Source organism: Salmo trutta, chromosome 1 (assembly GCF_901001165.1).
Source record: "Salmo trutta chromosome 1, fSalTru1.1, whole genome shotgun sequence".
In the NCBI taxonomy this organism is placed as follows: Eukaryota; Metazoa; Chordata; class Actinopteri; order Salmoniformes; family Salmonidae; genus Salmo; species Salmo trutta.
The window spans coordinates 68,404,460-68,429,338 of NC_042957.1; the positions used below are offsets into that span (position 1 = coordinate 68,404,460).

The 24,879-nt window shown below is 44.9% G+C and overlaps 1 protein-coding gene across 3 annotated transcripts; it reads right to left on the bottom strand.

Moving 5' to 3' along the window:
- Nucleotides 1–185: 185 nt before the first annotated feature.
- On the bottom strand, nt 186–24,447 carry LOC115206222 (probable G-protein coupled receptor 139). Of its 3 annotated transcripts, none has more exons than XM_029772951.1 (3): nt 24,068–24,447; nt 12,938–12,940; nt 186–1,289 (listed from the first exon to the last, which is right to left on the bottom strand). In XM_029772951.1, the coding sequence occupies exons 1-3, from the start codon at nt 24,216–24,218 to the stop codon at nt 310–312; spliced, it is 1,134 nt and encodes a 377-aa protein (XP_029628811.1). In that variant the 5' UTR covers nt 24,219–24,447; the 3' UTR covers nt 186–309. The 3 variants fall into 3 exon arrangements, with proteins under 3 accessions (XP_029628811.1, XP_029628802.1, XP_029628792.1); XM_029772942.1 differs by lacking the exon at nt 12,938–12,940 and adding an exon at nt 19,401–19,403; XM_029772932.1 differs by lacking the exon at nt 12,938–12,940.
- Nucleotides 24,448–24,879: the final 432 nt, after the last annotated feature.

A 24,879-nucleotide genomic window follows, 5' to 3' on the forward strand; every position in this document is an offset into this window, starting at 1 on the left:
GCTGTTTGTGCTCAGCAACATTCCTACTTGATTTCTGAACTTGTATTCTTCTTCTTGTTCTCAAACATTCTTTCTCTCACTTCAGATAGATAGATTGTTGCTTATCCATACACCAACCACATGTCTCTTCTCTCCTCCACCTCTCCTCTCCTCCATCTCTCATCACCTCTCCTCTCCACCTCCTTTCCTCTCCTCCACCTTTCCAGCCCTCCACTCTAAATGTCTGTTGACATTTGAAAAGCTCAAAGAGTCCCAGAATCGGGTCATCATCAAGGTCGGTCGTCAGGGAAACCCTCCACACTTCCCCCCTCACGAGGAGATGCAGATGGGCTTGCCGTTCTTATCGTACTGGTATACCAGCATCTTGATGCAGTGGGAGTTGGCAGGGGAGATCCAGGGGCTACTAGTGATAGAGAAGTTGTGTCCAGCGTAGAACGGCGGCGGCTGCTTACGGCATCGGAACAACGTCCGGAGAACAGTGGCTGCCATGGTCCGGAAACGCTTGCTGATGAAACAGTAGAGAAAGAAGTTGACCCCGGTGTTGAGGAGAGCTAGCATGTTCGCCACATCGGTTAGGAGGTGCAGAAGGCGGGCGGGACCCGGGGACGCCGGCGGAGCCGTGTACAGGTGGTAAAGGATCACGATGGTGCGTGGTGCCCAGAGGACGGCAAACACGGAAGTGATGGCGAGCAGGATGGCGGTGGTCTTGCCCGTGGAGTAGCCGCGCAGGCGGAAGCAGCTGCGACGACGCTGGAGCTTTCTGACGATCATTGCATTGAGGGAGAAGAAGACGGAGCAGGGGAGGAGATAGACAGTCGCGCAGTGCACCCAGACTAGCACATGCTGCGCAGCACTACTACTACTCCCCCTTCCTCCACTTCCTGTACCACCTCCAGGTAAACCATGCCACAGCTCAGGCCACCAGTAGTAAGGCGCCGCAGACACCAAACACCCCATATAGACGCCCATGATGACCCGCCGTGTGCGGGCCGGGTAGGAAACGCTATGATACTTCAACGGGTGACAGACTGCAATATAACGGTCAACGGTCAAGGGGACAGTGATCCAGATGGAGGTGTGGATGGAGGAGAACTCCAGGACCTGGACTGCCTTGTTGAGGGAGGGGGGAAGGGGCGCACCCAAAATGAAGTCCTCCAATATGAAGTCGACGAAGACGATGAGCAGGAGGACCAGGATGTCAGCGGCGGCGAGCGCCAGAAGGTAGTTATAGGAGGACTTCTGACGCCGTAACACCAGCTGGGAGAGGATGATGACAGTGAGTATGTTGGCTGGATGAGGGGGAGGGGGAAGGTTATGAGGGTGACACAAGGGAATAGGTTTGGGAGATGAAGGAGGGGGGAAGGGATAGGATGGGGAGGCACAGATGGGTGGTTTATGGAGGGAATGAAAGGAGAGAAGAGGAGAGGAGGAGAGTGGTCGAGAAATTGAATAGGTGAGAGTTGAGAAAGGAAGACGAGAGGGAGAGATAGAAAGCAGAGTGGAAACAAGTTGTTGCAACGAAAGAAAGGAACGGATGTGAGGGGGGAGAGTATGAGCCAAGGGTCAGATATATGGGGAGATGAATGGAGACAGAGATAGAAAGGAGAGGAAAGTGATGGGGAAATTACATGAGAGGAAAAGCATGGAAGTGAAGAAAAAATAATGATGAGAGGTTGAAATTGAAGGTGGAATGAAAACGGGTTATGCCAAAGGAAAATGAAAGAGAGAGGAAGAGAGTTAGTTTTACTGGGGAGGTCATTGACAAGGAACAACACTCATTCAGCCAATCAGAAACAGCACACACTCTACCTATATAGAGCACACCCATGTACATGCACATACACACACACGTCTACACAAAGTTTAATTTGTCTTCCATTTATTGGCGTAAAGAGAACCAAATAACAACCCTTTACATAACCCTAACAAGTGTTGTGTTCGAGACCACTTAAAGCGAGACTGATTAAAGACCAAATCAAATCTGAGTCAAGACCAAAGAACAGAGGAGGGCGAGACCGAGTCAAGACTGAGTTCTGGAGGGGGACAAGGGTTCCGTGACGAGTCAAGACCGAGACCAGAAAAAGTTCAATTTCAAGACTATGTTGTAAATTTTACAAATCACCACCATAGTAAGAGTTCTAAATGAGTATTATAACGAAGGAACATTGGATAAACCCTTTCAAACTTTCTCAGCTAGTTGGCCGTCAAAATTGCACTGATAAACGATGGGGAATTGTAGCCTCCTAGTCCTTCTGCAGATTGCCTGCCAATGCATGCTTGTCCCAACCAAGCACCCAAGCTAACTGGCTAAAATTGGCTAGCTTGTGAGCTAGCTACTCCCAGACACAAATGAGAGAACACCTCACTCTGACCATTTTTCTCGCTGTAGCAGAGCTGGTTAGGCTGTTTACATGTTATCTAGAGTGTTATCTAGAGTGTTATCTAGTCTAGTTCTTGAATAACTATGACTTTCTTTGTCTATATTTACTGACACAGGTCATGTTCAGCAGGTGTTTCGGATTTTGCAAATTCATTAGTTGTTTTGCACTCAGACGTGAGTGCTCTGAAATCGGAGAAGATAGGTAGAGTGAATTTGCAACACAAGAGATATGCTAACTGTATAACAGTCGTTCAAGTTCTTGCTAGATAAATAAATGACACATGCATCTCTAGCTGTGTATAGCTACCGAAAAAAAACGATATGAGGGGAAAAAGTCAGTCACAGCCACTCTTCCAATGGCATGAAATGACATCCACCTAGCAGCTAGCTAGCTAGCTAGTTATCTAGCTAACATTAGGCTCTGTGTTTTTAGCTTGCTAGTTTGATTATATTGACATTCCCAGCCTTAATTACATTCGTCCGTTTTTGTCCAGAATATTGAGTAATTGAAACGGAAACAGTGCATGTGGAGGCAGCAAACAATGTACCAGGCCAGCTGTGATTTACAACCTGATAGCAATACAGTGAGGGAAAAGAGTATTTGATCCCCTGCTGATTTTGTACGTTTGTCCACTGACAAAGAAATGATCAGTCTATGCAAAACATGACTTAGTACTTGGTGGCAAAACCCTTGTTGGCAATCACAGAGGTCAGACGTTTCTTGTAGTTGGCCACCAGGTTTGCACACATCTCAGGAGGGATTTTGTCCCACTCCTCTTTGCAGATCTTCTCCAAGTCATTAAGGTTTCGAGGCTGACGTTTGGAAACTCGAAACTTCAGCTCCCTCCACAGATTTTCTATGGGATTAAGGTCTGGAGACTGGCTAGGCCACTCCAGGACCTTAATATGCTTCTTCTTGAGCCACTCCTTTGTTGCCTTGGCCGTGTGTTTTGGGTCATTGTCATGTTGGAATACTCATCCACGACCCATTTTCAATGCCCTGGCTGAGGGAGGGAGGTACTCACCCAAGATTTGACAGTACATGGCCCCGTCCATCGTCCCTTTGATGCGGTGAAGTTGTCCTGTCCCCTTAGCAGAAAAACACCCCCAAAGCATAATGTTTCCACCTTCATGTTTGACGGTGGGGATGGTGTCTTGGGGTCATAGGCAGCATTCCTCCTCCTCCAAACACGGCGAGTTGAGTTGATGCCAAAGAGCTCCATTTTGGTCTCATCTGACCACAACCTTTTCACCCAGTTGTCCTCTGAATCATTCAGATGTTCATTGGCAAACTTCAGACGGGCATATATATGTGCTTTCTTGAGCAGGGGGACCTTGCGGGCGCTGCAGGATTTCAGGCCTTCCCGGCGTAGTGTGTTACCAATTGTTTTCTTGATGACTATGGTCCCAGCTGCCTTGAGATCATCGACAAGATCCAACCGTGTAGTTCTGGGCTGATTCCTCACCATTCTCTTGATCATTGCAACTCCACGAGGTGAGATCTTGCATGGAGCCCCAGGCCGAGGGAGATTGACAGTTATTTTGTGTTTCTTCCATTTGCGAATAATCGCACCAACTGTTGTCACCTTCTCACCAAGCTGCTTGGCGATGGTCTTGTAGCCCATTCCAGCCTTGTGTAGGTCTACAATCTTGTCCCTGACATCCTTGGAGAGCTCTTTGGTCTTGGCCATGGTGGAGAGTTTGGAATCTGATTGATTGCTTCTGTGGACAGGTGTCTTTTATATAGGTAACAAACTGAGATTAGGAGCACTCCCTTTAAGAGTGTGCTCCTAATCTCAGCTCGTTACCTGTATAAAAGACACCTGGGAGCCAGAAATCTTTCTGATTGAGAGGGGGTCAAGTACTTATTTCCCTCATTAAAATTCAAATCAATTTATAACATTTTTGACATGCGTTTTTCTGGATTTTTTGTTGTTATTCTGTCTCTCACTGTTCAAATAAACCTACCATTAAAATTATAGACTGATCATTTCTTTGTCAGTGGGCAAACGTACAAAATCAGCAGGGGATCAAATACTTTTTTCCCTCACTGTAGTTTTTTGGACTACCAAGAAATGTATTGGTGAATTATATTAATCATATACTGAACTGCATCCATCTATTCTGCCAACAATGCCTTAGTGTACGTCATGGAACGTTGAGTCAAATATAACCTATTTTTAAAACGTCTCTAAAGTTGGTTTTGCAGCATAAACTGGGAATTTTATATTTTTGACTGACATTATGATTGTCTGTTTGTTTCATATCCGCAAAGTAGTAAAAACGCTGTAAGTTCCACTTTAAACTTTAGGTCACCAGTTACTTTGTTTGCTAAACGTGAATAGTTTTTTTGCAATGGGAATTAAAAGTTGTACATTTCGATTGGGAAATTGTTAATGGTTGTGTTTTTGTATTCTTATGATTGGGACCTACTGGCTTATTATGTCCTAGTTTATGGACTGCTTATCCTTTAACATCATGCTGTGTGTGACTGCTGTCTTTCCATCAGCCCTATGCAGTGGGGAAGTGGTGCTTGGAGAAGTGGGTATACTCTAATTTTGCCAAAAAGTTCGGCCCCCCCAGCGAAGGAAAGGCACCCTGTGTGAAAAATCCTATGTTTTCTTATGTTTTTTTAATGAGTTTTCCTATCAATTTTTCAAATGGTCACTCTCAAAATCACCCTTTTTTTTAACAGAAAAAAGACAAAAATGTGATGGTCTAAATCCACAACCATGTTTAAACTACATCAATCTGATTGGGTGGGCCTGTCAGGGCCTGGCTCCCTAGCGGGTGGGCCTCTGTCCACCCAGGCCGGTCCATGTCTACGCCCCTGATGCAAACAGCACATGATGAAAATTGCACATCACATACAGCCTACCAACCAACACTTTTTCAATACCTGGTTTGCATACCCATTGTTGCCTTAGTTAGCATATACTGGTAGATATCATATGTTGAAACGTCTGTCCTACCTTACCAACTACCGATGTCATTCTTCTGTGAGCTGCTCCATGCCAAAACCAGTTGAGAGATGCATGCTCTTGCTGCCTGCAAATGATATTCCACTGAAACTAGGCTATGTGTGCAGCACGCATGTGAATATATTTCACGTGCTTTGCAATTGTGTAGGCTACTTTGTGCATGATTTCTCTATTGTACTACATAATTGATAAGTTGTATCAGTAGGGATTAAGAACTGAGTGTATGCTTATACCTGCATATACCCTCCAGTGCACCACTGGCCCTTTGTGTTTTACAGAAAGTGCACTCTCCTACATGAGAGCTCTGGTATTACATTTTTTACATTTTACATTTTAGTCATTTAGCAGACGCTCTTATCCAGAGCGACTTACAGTAGTGAATACATACATTTCATTTTCATGCATTTTTTTTTTTTTTTTTTTTTTGTACTGGCCACCCGTGGGAATCGAACCCACAACCCTGGCGTTGCACACACCATGCTGGCGTTGCAAACACCATGCTCTACCAACTGAGCCACAGGGAAGCTGTCCTGTCAGAATCATGAACCTGTCACACACTGAAGGCCTGTAGGTTCACCACTACGCAAACATGTCTATTGTAGATATAAAGGCTGTTAAGATATTCATGTTTCAAGGAAGGAGTGTATATATTTGGCCTGGCGAAATGGTTTTATGGGCTGACTGAATGGAAGCTGATAATTAGGAGTTTTTTACTCCGCTGGTCTCCGCTGGTCTCCGGAAGAAATGATGAGTCCTCACTGTCAGAGACTGAGTCACGACCGAGTACAAATGTATCCGGCACCAAGACAAGACCAAGACACTCAATATGCAGTCTACTACAATGCTGACCCTAACCCTAACCCCTTTCTAAAGACTAATAATTTTCTCAGTAGAATATTCCCTGTGACCATTTTTCCCTCTCCTCTCCTCTCCTCTCCTCTCCTCTCCTCTCCTCTCCTCTCCTCTCCTCTCCTCCCTCTCTCTCTCTCCCCCTCTCTGCTCAACCTTCTCTCTCTCTCTCTCTCTCTCCCTCCCTCCTTCCTCCCCCCTTTCAACCTCATCCTTCGCTCCCTCCCTCCATCTCTTTCTCACCATATCCTTCACCTCCTCCACCCTCCACCTGCTGAGTTGCAATGGGGCACTTGCGGGTCCATTAGTTAGCCCGATTAAATAATAATATACGGCGCCACAACAAAACCAGGGAACAATGACAGGGCACCGTCACGGCCTTGCTGAGTCGTTGAGGCTCCGGCTGGCCCAGATAAACAGTCCAAGGACACCACCCTCTTTCTCCCTCTGTATTTTCCTCCCCCTCTTGATTCTTCCTCCTCTCCTCACGCCTTCACTCTTTCTTTTCTTTTCTTTTCCTTGCTTCTTCTTCCATCTTTTCTCTCCCTTTTCACTTCTCCTTTCCTCCTCATTCGCCTCTTTCTTTTGCTCTCTAACTCCCTCACTCACATTCCTTATTTCCTCTCTCCTTCTGTCCTTCCCTTCTGTCCCGCCCTTCTGTCCCTCCCTTCTGTCCTTGATGGAGCATGGGGAATGACTCAGGGGACATGGAGGGACAATCACAGTTTTCTATAATTTTCTCAGTCTCACTCCCTCCCTCCCACCCTTCTTAAGGGTCGTGCTGGGCCATGGGGCCATGGTGAACTGATCATGAGCAAGATGTGGGGGATAATCACAGTTTTCTATAACTTCGCCCCCCTCCCTCTCTCTCTACCTCTCTCTCTCCCTCCCTCCATCTCTCCCTCCCTTCATCCCTCCCTCCCTCTGTCATGCTGGGACAATCACAGTTTTCTATTATTTCCTCCCTCCCTCCCTCCATCCCTCCCTCCCTCCCCTCTTCCTGGGACTCTCTGCCAGTAGTAGGAGAAACGTGGACACAAAGGGGTCTATATGATTTAGCTTGCTGTTACTAAGGCAAAACCAACTGTGTGTGTGTGTGTGTGTGTGTGTGTGTGTGTGTGTGTGTGTGTGTGTGTGTGTGTGTGTGTGTGTGTGTGTGTGTGTGTGTGTGTGTGTGTGTGTGTGTGTGTGTGTGTGTGTGATTTCTTGTGTGTCAACAAGTTCAATGGTCATGCGTGTGTACATGTGTAAGTACATGTGTGTGGGAAACTGCATTGTACCTCATGATGGTGAGTATAAAAGTGTACACCTTGGGAGAAAAGTGGAGATTTTGGAAGTAGCCTTAAGCGTAAAGAGAACATGTGCAAGCTGTCAACAGCTGTCAAGATCTGTGCTTTTGTAACCAAGCGAGCTCTGTTGATTAAATCAGAAGTTTCCCTTTAAATGGCTGATTCCAATGATGTGTGTTGAAGGCAACCAGGCAACATTCATCCCTCTTTGTTCTCTTGCAGTAGATAAAGCTGCTGTATGTCTGTCCATGACATTTCTGACATTGATTTGCATTGTTATGTCACAGAGACATCAATGCACTTAGCACGTCACAGGACATCCTGCTAGATGAAAGAGGTCTGTGGTGTCTCTCCCTCCGCCTATCTTTTTCCTCCCCCCACCTCTCTCTCTCCCTCTGTCTCTCTCCTTCTATCTCTCTCTCCCCCTCTCTCTTTCTCCCAGTCTGTCTGGTAATAGACGTGGGATTGGATTAAAGATGGCAGCTCAGAGTCTAGTCCATCACATGTCACACCTCTCTGCTATCAGCTGATTACTAATGACAAAGCAGGCTCCAGATAATGACTAAAGATGTCCTTGTCAGAAGCAGGCGGAGATGCCCAGGCACACGGGCATGCGGGCACACGCACATTATCAGTTTGCTTTGCAGCATTTCAGGTTCTCTCTCCTCTCCAAGTGTAATGGGATAATCCAGCAGACGATCCCATCCTGTGTGCTGCTGATCACTCACCAGTCAGCCTCCCGGACACTCATCTAGCCACTCAATTGTTTTGTTGTCACTTCATTATGCTACTGATGTTCTTCCAGAGTGGAAAGTTAAATGTTTCTCGCTCTACTATCTCATCCTATCACTCTGTGTCTGTCTGTCTGTCTGTCTGTCTGTCTGTCTGTCTGTCTGTCTGTCTGTCTGTCTGTCTGTCTGTCTGTCTGTCTGTCTGTCTGTCTGTCTGTCTGTCTGTCTGTCTGTCCGTCCATCTGCCTGGAGTACCTGAAAGCGTAACCAGGTGGTTTCTCTCCTTGCTCCTGCGTGTCTCTGTGTCTCTGTGTGTTTATGTGTATCAAAGTGTGTCGCTAAGCCTTAAGCCACCTGGGGAGAGACATTAGAAGATGCCAGCAAATCCAACGCAATGGATTCCTCACATAATAATCCTCTAACCTCTCCATCTATCTCATTCTCCCTCTCTCGCTCTCTCTCTATCCAGCCCTCTTTCTCCATCTATCTCCTTCTCCCTCTCTCTCTCTCTCTCTCTCTCTCTCTCTCTATCCAGCCCTCTTTCTCCGTCTAACTCCTTCTCCCTCTCTCTCTCTATCCAGCCCTCTTTCTCCATCTATCTCCTTCTCCCTCTCTCTCTCTATCCAGCCCTCTTTCTCCATCTATCTCCTTTTCCCTCTCTGTCCAGCCCTCTTTCTCCATCTATCTCCTTCTCCCTCTCTCTCTCTATCCAGCCAGCCCTCTCTCTCCATCTACCTCTAAAGAGGGATGACCATATGTGGAATTGAAATGGGGTGTTTTTCCGTGGCCATGGTATTATTCAGTGAAAAGCCAGGCACTCCCTAGTGAGACAGGGACTTGAACAGACGGACAAAGGGAATCGGATGTGCGCTTGACATTTCCATTTAGCCACAGCCAGCCTCCACTGGACGGCCCATTCATTTCAATTGACTGCTGCTCTCTGTCTCTGTGTGCATCCCAAATGGCACCCTATTCCCTGTATAGTGCACTACTTTAGAACGGGCAGGCAGGGTGGCTCTACTCGACATGCGGCTCGGTCCAGGAGGGGACCATCTCTACCAGGGGAGGAAGGGATGATGAAAGACTGAGAATAAAACAGACAACAACCACAAAGTGCTTCTCCTGTGCTTTCTTTCTCTCTCTCCCACTGTCTCTTTCTGTGGTTCTTTCTGTGGTTCTCTCTCTCTATCTCAAATTCAAACTCTCTCAAAATATTAAAATCAAATAAAAATCAAAGAACAATTGCCTCTCTCTCTATGTCTCTGTTGCTCTCCCTTTTCACCTTTCTCTTCACTCTGTCTCATCTCCCCTGATGTGTAACCATGACGTTGGGAGAAATAGGCTGGAGATGAGGGCAGCCTGGGCTGTCTCCAACTGAGTTGGGATTAGAATGACCTGTGGGGGGAGGGAGAGAGAGAGAGAGAGAGAGAGAGAGGGAGAGAGAGAGAGAGAGGGAGAGAGAGAGAGAGAGAGAGACAGAGAGAGAGACAGAGAGAGAGAGAGAGGGAGAGAGAGAGAGAGGGAGAGAGAGAGAGAGAGAGAGAGAGAGAGAGACAGAGAGAGAGAGAGAGAGACAGAGAGAGAGAATGGGGGCTGTTGCCACATGTGTTTGTGCGTCTCTACTCTGCTGCTTCTTCAATATAACAGGGGACGAGGCCAATGACATTGTTGGGGGAGGAGGAGGGGGGAACGATACACACACACACACTGATACACAAACATACTTTGATGCACACACTGACATGCACACACACACACACAGACTGAGACACATAGTGCTCCCCGAGGTGTGTAATGATGCTGAGTCATCCTCCCTAAAAAAGGAGGTGTAGAAACAAGCCCCCTTGCTCCGGCGGAGGAGAAGACAGGAGAGGCACAGTTTAACCCTGTAGAAAGAAGAGGTAAATACATTAGATGATGCCACACTATGGCTGCCTCCCAAATAGCACCCTATTTCATGCAGAGTCTTCTGTCAGACAGATGCCGCAATCTACACCCTGGGCCTGGTAGTGCTACACAGAAAAAGAGAGTCAAAATTTGAAAAGAGAAAGGAATGATGAAAATAAGATAAATGAAATGAGAGAAAAGACTTGCAATGACGTTTTTGGGATGATGAGGAAATTGAAGTTAGACTCAGGCTGCATATCTGAGGGAGTCAGCTTAATCAGTCTGGTGGACGTGTTGTGTGTGAGAGAGAGAGAGAGAGAGAGAGAGAGAGAGAGAGAGAGAAAGAAAGAGAGAAAAAAATTGAGAGAGAGAGAGAGAGAAAGAGAGAGAGAGAGAGAGAGAAAGGGAGAGAAGGAAAGAGAGAGAAAGAGAGAAAAAAATTGAAAGAGAGAGAGAGAGAAGTAGAGGAGAAGGAGAGAGAGCGAGAAATAAGAGAGGGAGAGAAAGAGAGAGAGAGAGAGAGAGAAGGAGAGAAGGAGAAATAAGAGAGGGAGAGAGAGAGAGGGGAGGGGCAGAATAGAGAGAAGGTTAGAAAGAAAGTAGGAGAGAAAGTGAGGTAGGAGTGTAAGATGAGGTAGGGAAAGGTTAGGTGAGAGGTTGATTGAGAGTGAAGGGGAGAGGAGAGGCAGATATAGTTTAATGGAGAGAGAGAAGATGTGGATGAAAAGAGAGGTAGTGATGGAGGAGGTAAGGGAGTGGGAGGAAAAGAGAGGTAGTGATGGAGGAGGTAAGGGAGTGGGAGGAAAAGAGAGGTAGTGATGGAGGAGGTAAGGGAGTGGGAGGAAAAGAGAGGTAGTGATGGAGGAGGGTAAGGGAGTGGGAGGAAAAGAGAGGTAGTGATGGAGGAGGTAAGGGAGTGGGAGGAAAAGAGAGGTAGTGATGGAGGAGGTAAGGGAGTGGGAGGAAAAGAGAGGTAGTGATGGAGGAGGTAAGGGAGTGGGAGGAAAAGAGAGGTAGTGATGGAGGAGGTAAGGGAGTGGGAGGAAAAGAGAGGTAGTGATGGAGGAGGTAAGGGAGTGGGAGGAAAACAGAGGCATGACTGAAATATCAAAAGGCAGTTTCAAAGGTCACACGCACTTTGAACCTTATGACAAACATTTGCCCTTTTGTCTTATCAAAGAGTCTGATTAGACTGAGCAACCAATCCACCAATCCATTCACTCTATTTATGTTGTACATCTACGATCCAATCTTGGCTATACACTTAGAAAGAAAGGGTTCTGCGGTTCTTCGGCTGTCCCTGCAGAATAAACACTTCTTAGTTCCAGGTACAACCCTTTTTCTTAGAATATTCTATGTACCCTCTCTACAAAGACAGATGTTGAGTTTATTTCTTTATTTATCTCGTCTCCCGTGAACTAACACTTAACCATACACTGCTGTGTGCTTTCATAGATCAATACATTCCTAAAGAGAGAGATGGAGGTGGAGAATATAAATATTTTAGAGTAGGAGAGAGAGGGTGAAGACAGAGATACTGAATGAAAAAGAGAGAGTGACAATAGAGGTAGAGATAAAGAGGGCAAACTAGAAAGAGAGAGAGAGAGAGGGCTAGGATAGTTAGAGAGAAAGAGAAAGAGAGAGAGGATAGTTAGAGAGAGAGAGAGAGAGAGAGAGAGGGTGAGAATAGAGGCAGAGAGCGAGAAGAAAAGCTAAGAATAATTGTAGAGCGAGAAACAGAGAGAAAGCAAATAAGAGAGAAGAGGAGAGAGTAGATAGAGAAAGAGATGCCGGGCCAGGTTCGTATTGATGCCACTGCAGTGTTGTGCTACTGCCTGATGAGACCTTTAGATTCTTCAGAGCACACAGTCTATTGAACCAAACCTTGTTGTTCAACTCCTGCTCTGCTCTCACTGTCTATAGAAGCTCTATAGCTACCTGGAGATGAGAGAGAGAGAGAGAGAGAGAGAGAGAGAGAGAGAGATGAGAGAGAGAGAGAGAGAGAGAGAGAGATGAGAGAGAGAGAGAGAGAGAGAGAGAGAGAGAGAGAGAGAGAGAGAGAGAGACCAAGAAGATGAATAGATTATAGAACCAGAGAGGGAGATAGAGTTTTGTAGGGGAGGATGAGGGAGAGACCAGGAAGTAAACAACAAGTAGAGGGGGAGAGGGAGGATGTAAAGAGAGGATAATAAGGGGAGGAGTAGGATGAGAGGAGGGGTATGGCCGGCAGATTGGGAGATGAATGTCAGTTCCTGGGAGCTTTTCCACGACTACCTAATGATTAGTTCTAAGTCATAAACATTGACAAATGAGATCTAAGTCCTCCTTTAAACAGTGCTGTGCGGTATTGAGCGAGCCTTAAGGATACTGTACACCTTTCTCAGTGTTTTCTCACAGCTTAACACTGCCTAGTTGGTTTTTATGTGGGTAACGGATACACTTTCAACACCAGTCAGAACTGTCACTGTGTCAACAGCTTTAAAAACACCTATCTTCCCACCTCTCTCTTCCCTCTCTCCCTCCTCCCTCCCCCCCTGTCATCCCTGGCTCATCTCCTCCCTGACAGGCCGCTGCCTGATGGATATAACACTGGTTATTTCCTCCTCCTCTTCCTCCCTCCATCTTTTCCCCAGACAATGCCTCACTTTAGGAGGATGAGAGCATCCTCCTCTTTCCCTCCCTTCCTGAGACCGTCCCCAAAGCCCCTGTCCCTTCCCTCTGTCAACTCCGGTCCCTACATCCTCCTTTCCTCCTCCTTCCCTCCATCCTCTTCATTTCAGCAGTACACAAGAGAATCTTCTCCCTCCCGTCTGATATAACCTTCTGTCACTTTTCCTTCCCTTTGTTCTTCCTCCACTATGACCGTCGTTTCCCTCCATCCTATCTTCTATCCCTCTATCTTATCCTCCTCTCTCTCTCTCTCCCTCCATCCTATCCTCCTCTCTCCCTCCATCCTATCCTTCTCCGTCCATCCTATCCTCCGCTCTCCCTCCAACCTATCCTCCTCTCTCTCTCCCTCCATCCAATCCTTCTCCCTCTAACCTATCCTCCTCTCTCTCTCTCTCTCTCTCCCTCCATCCTATCCTTCTCTGTCCATCCTATCCTCCGCTCTCCCTCCAACCGATCCTCCTCTCTCTCTCTCTCCCTCCATCCTATCCTCCTCTCTCCTTCCATCCTATCCTCCTCTCTCCTTCCATCCTATCCTCCTCTCTTCCTAAATCCTATCCTACTCGATCCCTCCATCCTATCCTTCTCTCTCCCTCCATCCTATCCTCCTTTCTCCCTGACACACACGCAGTCATGCACACAGACACACACAGAAATACACACGCACACAAGCACAGACAAACAACGCACACCTCCCCAGTGGGGCAAGCAGATCAATTGGTATTGGTATACATACACCAAACTCCCTGAAAACATACAGTATACACACACTAAACTCCCTGACTACATACAGTATACATACACCAAACATCCTGACTACATGCAGTATACATACACCAAACTCCCTGACTACATACAGTACACATACACCAAACTCCCTGACTACATACAGAATACATACACCAAACTCCCTGACTACACACAGTACACATACACCAAACTCCCTGACTACATACAGAATACATACACCACACTCCCTGACTACATACAGTATACATACACAAAACTCCCTGACTACATACATTATACACACACAAAACTCCCTGACTACATACATTATACATACACCAAACTCCCTGACTACATACAGTATATAGTACATACACCAAACTCCCTGACTATGTGCAGTATACATACACAAAACTCCCTGACTACATACATTATACACACACAAAACTCCCTGACTACATACATTATACATACACCAAACTCCCTGACTACATACAGTATAAAGTACATACACCAAACTCCCTGACAACATACAGTATACATACATCAAACTCCCTGAATACATACAGTATACAGTACATACACCAAACTCCCTGACTACATACAGTATATACACACACCAAACTCCCTGACTACATACAGTGTACATACATCAAACTCCCTGAATACATACAGAATACATACACCAAACTCCCTGACTGCATACAGTATACACACACCAAACTCGCTGACTACATACAGTATACATACACCAAATTCCCTGACTACATACAGTATACAGTTCATAGACCAAACTCCGTGAGTACATAAAGTAAACACACACAAACTCCCGAACTGCATACAGTATAGATACACCAAACTCCCTGACTACATACAGTATACATACACAAAACTCCCTGACTACATACATTATAAACACTCCAAACTCCCTGACTACAGACAGTATACAGTATACATACACCAATCTCCCTCACTTCCTACAGTATACATACACCAAATTCCCTGACTGTATACAATATACTATTCATACACCAAACTCCCTGAGTACATACAGTATTCACACACAAACTCCCTGACTACATACAGTATACAGACAACAAACTCCCTGACTACATGCAGTATACATACACCAAACTCCCTGACTACACACAGTACACATATACTAAACTCCCTGACTACATACAGAATACATACACCAAACTCCCTGACTACATACAGAATACATACACCACACTCCCTGACTACATACAGTATACACACACCAACCTCCCTGACTACATACAGTTTACATACACAAAACTCCCTGACTACATACATTATACACACACAAAATTCCCTGACTACATACAGTATACATACACCAAACTCCCTGACTACATACAGTATACATACCCCAGACTACGTACACCAAACTCCCTTACTACATACAGTATTCATTCACCACACTCCCTGACTACATACAGTATACACACACCAAACTCCCTGACTACATACAGTATAGATACACCGAACTCCCTGACTACATACAGTATACACACACCAAACTCCCTGACTACATACAGTATACATACACCAAACTCCCTGACTGCATACAGTACACACACACCAAACTCCTTGACTACATACAGTATACACACACCAAACTCCCTGACTACATACAGTATACACACACCAACCTCACTGACTACATACAGTATACATACACCAAACTCCCTGAGTACATACAGTATACACACACCAAACTCCCTGACTACATGCAGTATACATACACCAAAGTCCCTGAATACATACAGTATACAGTACATACACCAAACTCCCTGACTACATACAGTATATACACACCAAACTCCCTGACTACATACAGTGTACATACACCAAACTCCTTGACTACATACAGTATACATACATCAAACTCCCTGAATACATACAGAATACATACACCAAACTCCCTGAACTGCATACAGTATACACACACCAAACTCCCTGACTACATACAGTATACATACACCACATTCCCTGACTACATACAGTATACAGTTCATAGACCAAACTCCGTGAGTACATAAAGTAAACACACACAAACTCCCGAACTGCATACAGTATAGATACACCAAAGACCCTGACTACATACATTATAAACACTCCAAACTCCCTGACAACATACAGTATACAGTACATACACCAAACTCTGTGACTATGTACAGTATACATACACCAATCTCCCTGACTACATACAGTATACATACACCAAATTCCCTGACTGTATACAGTATACTATTCATACACCAAACTCCCTGAGTACATACAGTATTCACACACAAACTCCCTGACTACATACAGTATACAGACAACAAACTCCCTGACTACATACAGTATACACACCAAACTCCCTGACTACATACAGTATACATACACCAAACTTCCTGACTACATCCAGTATACATACACCAAACTCCCTGGCTACATAAATTACACATACACCAAACTCCCTGACTACATACAGTACACATACATCAAACTCCCTGACTACATACAGAATACATAAACCACACTCCCTGACTACATACAGTATACACACACCAACCTCCCTGACTACATACAGTATTCATTCACCACACTCCCTGACTACATACAGTATACACACACAAAACGCCCTGACTACATACAGTATAGATACACCAAACTCCCTGACTACATACAGTATACACACACCAAACTCTCTGACTACATACAGTATACATACACTAAACTCCCTGACTGCATACAGTACACACACACCAAACTCCTTGACTACATACAGTATACACACACCAAACTCCCTGACTACATACAGTATACATACACCAAACTCCCTGACTACATATGGTATACATACACCAAACTCTCTGACTACATACAGTATACATACACTAAACTCCCTGACTACATACAGTATACCTACAGTACACATACTCCAAACTTCCTGACTACATACAGTATACACACACCAACCTCCCTGACTACATACAGTATACATACACCAAACTCCCTGACTACATATGGTATACATACACCAAACTCTCTGACTACATACAGTATACATACACTAAACTCCCTGAACTGCATACAGTATACACACACCAAACTCCCTGACTACATACAGTATACATACACCACATTCCCTGACTACATACAGTATACAGTTCATAGACCAAACTCCGTGAGTACATAAAGTAAACACACACAAACTCCCGAACTGCATACAGTATAGATACACCAAAGACCCTGACTACATACATTATAAACACTCCAAACTCCCTGACAACATACAGTATACAGTACATACACCAAACTCCGTGACTATGTACAGTATACATACACCAATCTCCCTGACTACATACAGTATACATACACCAAATTCCCTGACTGTATACAGTATACTATTCATACACCAAACTCCCTGAGTACATACAGTATTCACACACAAACTCCCTGACTACATACAGTATACAGACAACAAACTCCCTGACTACATACAGTATACACACCAAACTCCCTGACTACATACAGTATACATACACCAAACTTCCTGACTACATCCAGTATACATACACCAAACTCCCTGGCTACATAAATTACACATACACCAAACTCCCTGACTACATACAGTACACATACATCAAACTCCCTGACTACATACAGAATACATAAACCACACTCCCTGACTACATACAGTATACACACACCAACCTCCCTGACTACATACAGTATACATACACAAAACTCCCTGACTACATATATTATACACACACAAAACTCCCTGACTACATACAGTATACATACACCAAACTCCCTGACTACATACAGTATACATACACCAGACTCCGTACACCAAACTACCTGACTACATACAGTATTCATTCACCACACTCCCTGACTACATACAGTATACACACACCAAACTCCCTGACTACATACAGTACAGATACACCAAACTCCCTGACTACATACAGTATACACACACCAAACTCTCTGACTACATACAGTATACATACACTAAACTCCCTGACTGCATACAGTACACACACACCAAACTCCTTGACTACATACAGTATACACACACCAAACTCCCTGACTACATACAGTATACATACACCAAACTCCCTGACTACATATGGTATACATACACCAAACTCTCTGACTACATACAGTATACATATACTAAACTCCCTGACTACATACAGTATACCTACAGTACACATACTCCAAACTTCCTGACTACATACAGTATACACACACCAACCTCCCTGACTACATACAGTATACATACACCAAACTCCCTGACTACATATGGTATACATACACCAAACTCTCTGACTACATACAGTATACATACACTAAACTCCCTGACTACATACAGTATACCTACAGTACACATACTCCAAACTTCCTGACTACATACAGTATACACACACCAACCTCCCTGACTACATACAGTATACACACACCAACCTCCCTGACTACATACAGTATACATACACCAAACTCCCTGAGTACATACAGTATACACACACCAACCTCCCTGACTAAATACAGTATACATACACCAAACTCCCTGAGTATATACAGTATACACACACCAAACTCCCTGACTACATACAGTATACATACACCAAACTCCCTGACTACATACAGTATACATACACCTAACTTCCTGACTACATACAGTATACATACACCAAACTCCCTGAGTATATACAGTATACACACACCAAACTCCCTGACTACATACAGTATACACACACCAAACTCCCTGACTACATACAGTATACACACACCAAACTCCCTGACCACATACAATATACATACACCAAACCCCCTGACTACATACAGCATACAAGACTGTAAGCAACCTAGCTAGTGACTACACACATGCATCAGGACTCTGTTCACAGTAAGCACAGGAGCTGCTCCCTGGTGAGACGTTGGTTAATTGGTTGTGAATAAAAAGGTACAGAGAGTTATTGGCATCGGAAAACAACAGCAGTAGAACAGCTGCAATGGTGCATGCATTAACTCTTTAAAAAACTTTAAAGGGTTCTTCAGCTGTCCCCATAGGATAACCCTTTGAAGAACCCTTTTAGTTCCAGGTAGAACCATTTTGGGTTCCATGTAGAACCCTTTCTACAGTGGGTTCTACATGTCACCAAAAATGTTCTACCTGGATCCAGAAGAGTTGTACCTGGAGCCAAAAAGGGTTCTCCTATGGGGACAGCTGAAGAACCCTTTTGGAACCCTTTCTTCTAAGAGTTTATAGCTGTAGGACCTAGTATAGCACTGTTTCAGATATTCCTCATGGTATGACCTAGCCTGGCTACACCAGGACTGAACACAGTTTCAGATATTCCTCATGGTATGACCTAGCCTAGCTACACCAGGACTGAACACGGTTTCAGATATTCCTCATGGTATAACCTAGCCTGGCTACACCAGGACTGAACACTGTTTCAGATATTCCTCATGGTATGACCTAGCCTGGCTACACCAGGACTGAACACTGTTTCCGATATTCCTCATGGTATGACCTAGCCTGGCTACACCAGGACTGAACACTGTTTCCGATATTCCTCATGGTATGACCTAGCCTGGCTACACCAGGACTGAACATTGTACTTTTGTGTGTTCTAGCCAGGCTAGGTGACACCAACCATAAACAAGAATCCCCCAAAAATGATGTCCTCTCAATAACATGCAGTAGAGACGGTCAAACTCTCTATGCTATAAGAAGACATTATTTCATTCCACAACCACCACATAAAAGTCCTCAATCATTTTTATGACACCTAACTATACTGTAACAATACCTAAACTTATGCTTGTGTTTCATTGCTTTGCCTAGGCTACAAACCAACTTCAATACAACAACAGAAAAGTTGAATTCCCGTTAGTTACACATAAGCATAGACACAGACTATAACATATCCCCGGCCCAGTGTTGTGGTACTGTAGGGTACTGTAATGTTTGCTGCTGCCTGAACACGACAGCCTGAACACGCTGGTTTTGTTCCCATAGAGCAGCAGCCTCGTGAGGCAGAGAGAGAGCGCCCGTTAAGAACGGGTGAGCGATTAATTAAATAGGTGGCAATTCGTCATAGCTCTGTCGTCTGGCTTCCTCACTCAGGTCTCAGGGTGCCACTTCACTGACTCCACTGTTATTAATCTCTCTCCCTCTCTCTGTCGTTCTCTCTCTTCACCTCTCTCTTTCTCTTCTAATATCTCTAGCAATTTGTTTTTCACTTCTCTCTTTTTGCTCTCCATGTTCACCTCTCTCGCTCTGTCGTTCTCTCACTCCGTCGTTCTATCACTCTGTCGTTCTCTCACTCCGTCGTTCTATCGCTCTGTCGTTCTCTCACTCCGTCGTTCTATCGCTCTGTCGTTCTCCCTCTCCCTCTTCACCCCTTTCTCTATCTTTCCCTCCAACTTCACCTCTCTCTCCTTCTTCATCTCTTTCTCTTTCTCTTTCTCTCACTCTCCTCTGGCTCTTCACCTCTCTCTCCTGTTCTACATCTCTCTCCCTGCTCACATCTCTTTCTCTCCTGATCTTCCTCTCTATTTAAACTTCTTTCTCATAATCGGTCTCATTCTCAGTTTCACTTTTCACCCTCAAGTCACTTGCACATCTTTTCCTTTACACTTCTTCTCTTTGTCCTAGAAATAACATTATCTTTCTCACATCGTCTCATCATGCACTCTCTCTACCTCCATCTTCAAATCTATCCATCCCTCTCTCTTTATGTCTTTCTACATCGAGGTCACTGTAAGTAACCTAAAGACAAGATGATTTACATAGGTACCCAAAGCCCACAGCAGTCTCAGAACAGACTAATGGCACAGTGTGTTAATTACATCCCACTGGGCAAACACTGGTTGAATCAATATTGTTTCCATGTCATTTCAACAAAATTACGTTGAACCAACGTGGAATAGACGTTGAATTGACATCTGTGCCCAGTGGGAGTGTGACTAACCCCAAGCTACAACACAGACAAATAGGTATCTAGGCAGCAATACTATTACTCCAAATGAACATTACAGTCAAGCTATCAGTCCAGGTCAGGTGGGATGATATGTCAGCAAAACTACTGTAGTAGAACAAGTAAAAATCAACCATTTCAAAATCAGAAGATTCAAACTCCTTCCATCTTCCAAGGATTCAGCATGCAGGGCTGCAAACATAATTGATTGTGGTCAGCTACTACAGTATAGATTTACCTTCCAACAGAAAAATGGAGCCCGGGGAGGTAAAAGGAGCTTTCTTTCTTCAAGACAGCAGGCGACGTGCAGGAAACATTTTTATGATAGTTTGGCAAACAAAGCACTTCTATTACTTTGAATTGCAGATTCCCTTATTGAGAACAGAGTGTACATCTTCAAATCTCTTACTCCTGATCCATTGTAATAGAAAGTAGGACATCCCTTAGGAAACTCTTATCAAACACAGATCACAGTATTACTGCTCAGAATAAGGGCCAGTCAATTCACTCCACACTCTACTTAAAACTAGCACTGAGTGCAATAACCTCTTTTAGTGAACGCATTTAAAACATGCAATGTTGAAAATAAAACTAGAATATAATACATTAAAGAACGTAGGGTAATAGCTTTAGAATTGAGGGTTACAATCTTTTTTCCCTGTTGAAACAAATTGAGGTGAAGTTCTGGTCTGGAGCTGAAGCAGAGTGAATATATCTGCTATAGCCTCAAGGGCAGAACATAGACTTTAATCATAGATTGGACATCAGCATTTGTCCTGACCCCTAGCCTCTCTCTCCCTCTCGCTCTCCCTCTCGCTCCCTCTCGCTCTCCACAACACATAGAACCAGACCAGAGGTAATATGTGACATATACAGTGCATTCGGAAAGTATTCAGACCCCTTGACTTTTTCCACATTTTGTTTCGTTACGGCCTTATTCTCACATTTTTTCCCTCATCGATCTACACACAATACCCCATAATGATGAAGCAAAAACAGGTATTTAGAAATTGTTGCAAATGTATTAAAAATAAAAAACAGAAATACCTTATTTACATAAGTATTCAGACCCTTTGCTATGAGACTCAAAATTGAGCTCAGGTGCATCCTGTTTCCATTGATCATTCTTGAGATGTTTCTACAACTTGATGGTAGTCCACCTGTGGTAAATTCAATTGATTGGACATGATTTGGAAAGGCACAAACCTGTCTATATAAGGTCCTACAGTTGACATAGCAAAAACCAAGCCATGAGGTGGAAGGAATTGTCTGTAGAGCGCCGAGACAGAATTGTGTCGAGACACAGACCTGGGGAAGGGTACCAAAAAATGTCTGCAGCATTGAAGGTCCCCAAGAACACAGTGGCCTCCATCATTCTTAAATGGAAGAAGTTTGGAACCACCAAGACTCTTCCTAGAGCTGGCCGCCCAGCCAAACTGAGCAATCGGGGGAGAAGAGCCTTGGTCAGGGAGGTGACCAAGAACCCGATGGTCACTCTGACCGAGCTCCGGAGTTCTTCTGTGGAGATGGCAGAACCTTCCAGATGGACAACCATCTCTGCAGCACTCCACCAATCGGGCATTCATGGTAGAGCTGCCAAATGGATGCCACTCCTCAGTAAAAGTCACATGACAGCCCGCTTGAAGTTTGCCAAAAGGCACCTAAAGGACTCTCAGACCATGAGAAACAAGAATCTCTGGTCTGATGAAACCAAGATTGAGCTCTTTAGCATGAATGTCAAGCATCACGTCTGGAGGAAACCTGGCACCATCCCTACGGTGAAGCATGGTGGTGGCAGCATCATGCTGTGGCGATGTTTTTCAACGGAGCAAAGTACAGAGAGATCCTTGAAGAAAACCTGCTCCAGAGTGCTCAGGATCTCAGACTGGGGCGAAGATTCACCTTCCAACAGGACAACGACCCTAAGCACACATCCAAGACAACACAGGAGTGGCTTCGGAACAAGAATGTTCTTGAGTGACCCAGCCAGAGCCCGGACTTGAACCGGATCGAACATCTCTGGAGAGACCTGAAAATAGCTGTGCAGCGACGCTACCCATCCAACCTGACAGAGCTTGAGAGGATCTGCAGAGAAGAATGAAACTCCCCAAATACAGGTGTGCCAAGCTTGTAGCTTCATACCCAAGAAGACCTGAGGCTGTAATCGCTGCCAAAGGTGCTTCAACAAAGTACAGAGTAAAGGGTCTGAATACTATTTTTAATACATTTGCAACAATTTCTTAAAACCTGTTTTTGCTTTGTCATTACGGGGTATTGTGAGTAGATTGATGAGGATTTTTTTAATCCATTTTAAAATAAGTCTATAACATAACAAAATGTGGAAAAAGTCAAGGGGTCTGAATACTTTCCAAATGCGCGGTTATTACAGTGGTTATATGCCACTATTTTAACACATTCTAATGAGACTATTTTGCCCAGACTGGGTAAGTGTTCATCCATAGACCACAGAGTAGGGAAGCAGACATAGAAAATCTGTCTTGTGAATAAACTTATCAATAAGTCTTTACAGAAACGATGAAGTTCTGTAAGTAACCCAACAACACGATGGCTCGTAGGCTATGCACCTGAAAGCCACGGCAGTCTCAGTACAGACTAACGGTACAGTGTGTTCATTTAAGTGTGTCTACCCGCAGCTATAACACAGACAAGGAGTTCTCTAGGAAGCAACGTGTTTTACTCCAAACACATATTACAGTCAAGCTATCAGCCCAGGTCTGAACTGAGCCCTACGTCTTTGGATCAGACATGACTGGGATGCATCAATATCTTTCAGAGGTCAGAGAGCCGGTTAACACACAGTATGTCCTAGAGGTCAGGGAGCCATGTCTGTGTAGGAAAGACAGTCCCAAACGATGTCCTAGAGGTGGCATCTGTGTAGGAAAGACAGTCCCAAACGATGTCTTAGAGGTGACGTCTACGTAGGAAAGACAGTCCCACATTATGTCCTAGAGGTCACGTCTACATAGGAAATAGTCACACTTCAGGACCAGTCATCACCTGGATAAATCCTTCACGTATTTCTTTCTGCTTCACATCATTGTAATTCACTGGGTGAATAGAAGCCGGATGATTTAAAAGAGGTGAAATTTGAGCTGAGTAACAGAAAATAACATTTCATCCCTTTTTTCATTTGTCTGGCTTTTTATCTCTGTTGATCCAACAGACCGACGTGCAGGTGCGCACACACACAAGTAGTTCTGTGTTTGTGTGTGCGGCATGGGCACACACACACACTGGCACAGACACATGCACACACACTCGAGCACACAGATAAGACAAGGTCAATGTGAGATATAAATGAATGACTAGAGCAGCTGAGCACAAAACACAGACTTCAAACACACACTCACTTAGAGTATAGCAAACACACACACACTGTCATACAAACACAAACAAATACATATTCACAAAAAATACATATACGTAGTAAGACAGGCACAACACACACACACAAACAATGCACACACTGTCACACACACACACTCTCTCTAATCCATCCTCTCCCCCCTCTCTCTCTTACCGGGCAGGCCGAGGCAGAGCAGGGCGCTGTAGTAGATGACGGGCAGTGGTCCAAGGGGGCAACCCTGGGGAGTGTCGGCCGGCTGCTGCCCCGGGCTCCAGGCACTGCTGTTGGGGGGGGAAAGGAGCGTGAAGATGTGGCTGTGCTCCATGGCCCTCCTCTTCCTCCTGGTCCTCGTCCTCAAATGCTCAGGAGCGTGTGAGCTCAGCACGGCTCGGAGTCGGGGAAGCCCAGAAACCCACACACTCTCACAGACCCAGACAGCAGGACTGAGACAGAGAAAGGGAGAGAGAGAGAGAGATAGAGAGAGAGGGAGGGAGAGAGAGAGAGGGAGAGAGAGAGGGAGAGGGAGAGAGAGAGAGGGTGCTCTGTCCTTGGGTGCCAGTCGGCATGAGTGTGTGGTATGTGTTGAAGCTGAGGTTGCGCGAGCGTTTGTGCGTGTCTGAGTGAGAGAGAGAAGAAGAGAGAGGGAGACAGAGAGGGGAGAAGAGGCTGTAAGTGTCTGTGTGAGAGAGACAGATGTTGAGACAGACGACACAGGCGGGAAGATAAGAGGTGATATGTGTGTGTGACAGGGGGAGAGAGGAGGAGGGAGGGAGGAGGAGGAGAGTTGAGAGAGAAAGTAAGTGGGGAGGGAAGATGCTGCATGCATGTGTGACTAAGAGAGAATCAGAATGAACCGAGAGAAAGGCAGAGACAGAGAGGATGGAGAGAGAGAAAAAGAGAGATTTAGAGAGGGAGGGGGTAAAGACAGAGAGAGAGGGAGAGAGAGAGAGAGAAATTGAAAGAGAGAGAGATGGAGTGAGTGAGAC

Bases quoted from the DNA above. Each gene is read 5' to 3' on its own strand.
- LOC115206222 (XM_029772951.1), bottom strand. From the start codon at position 24,218: ATGGAGCACAGCCACATCTTCACGCTCCTTTCCCCCCCCAACAGCAGT.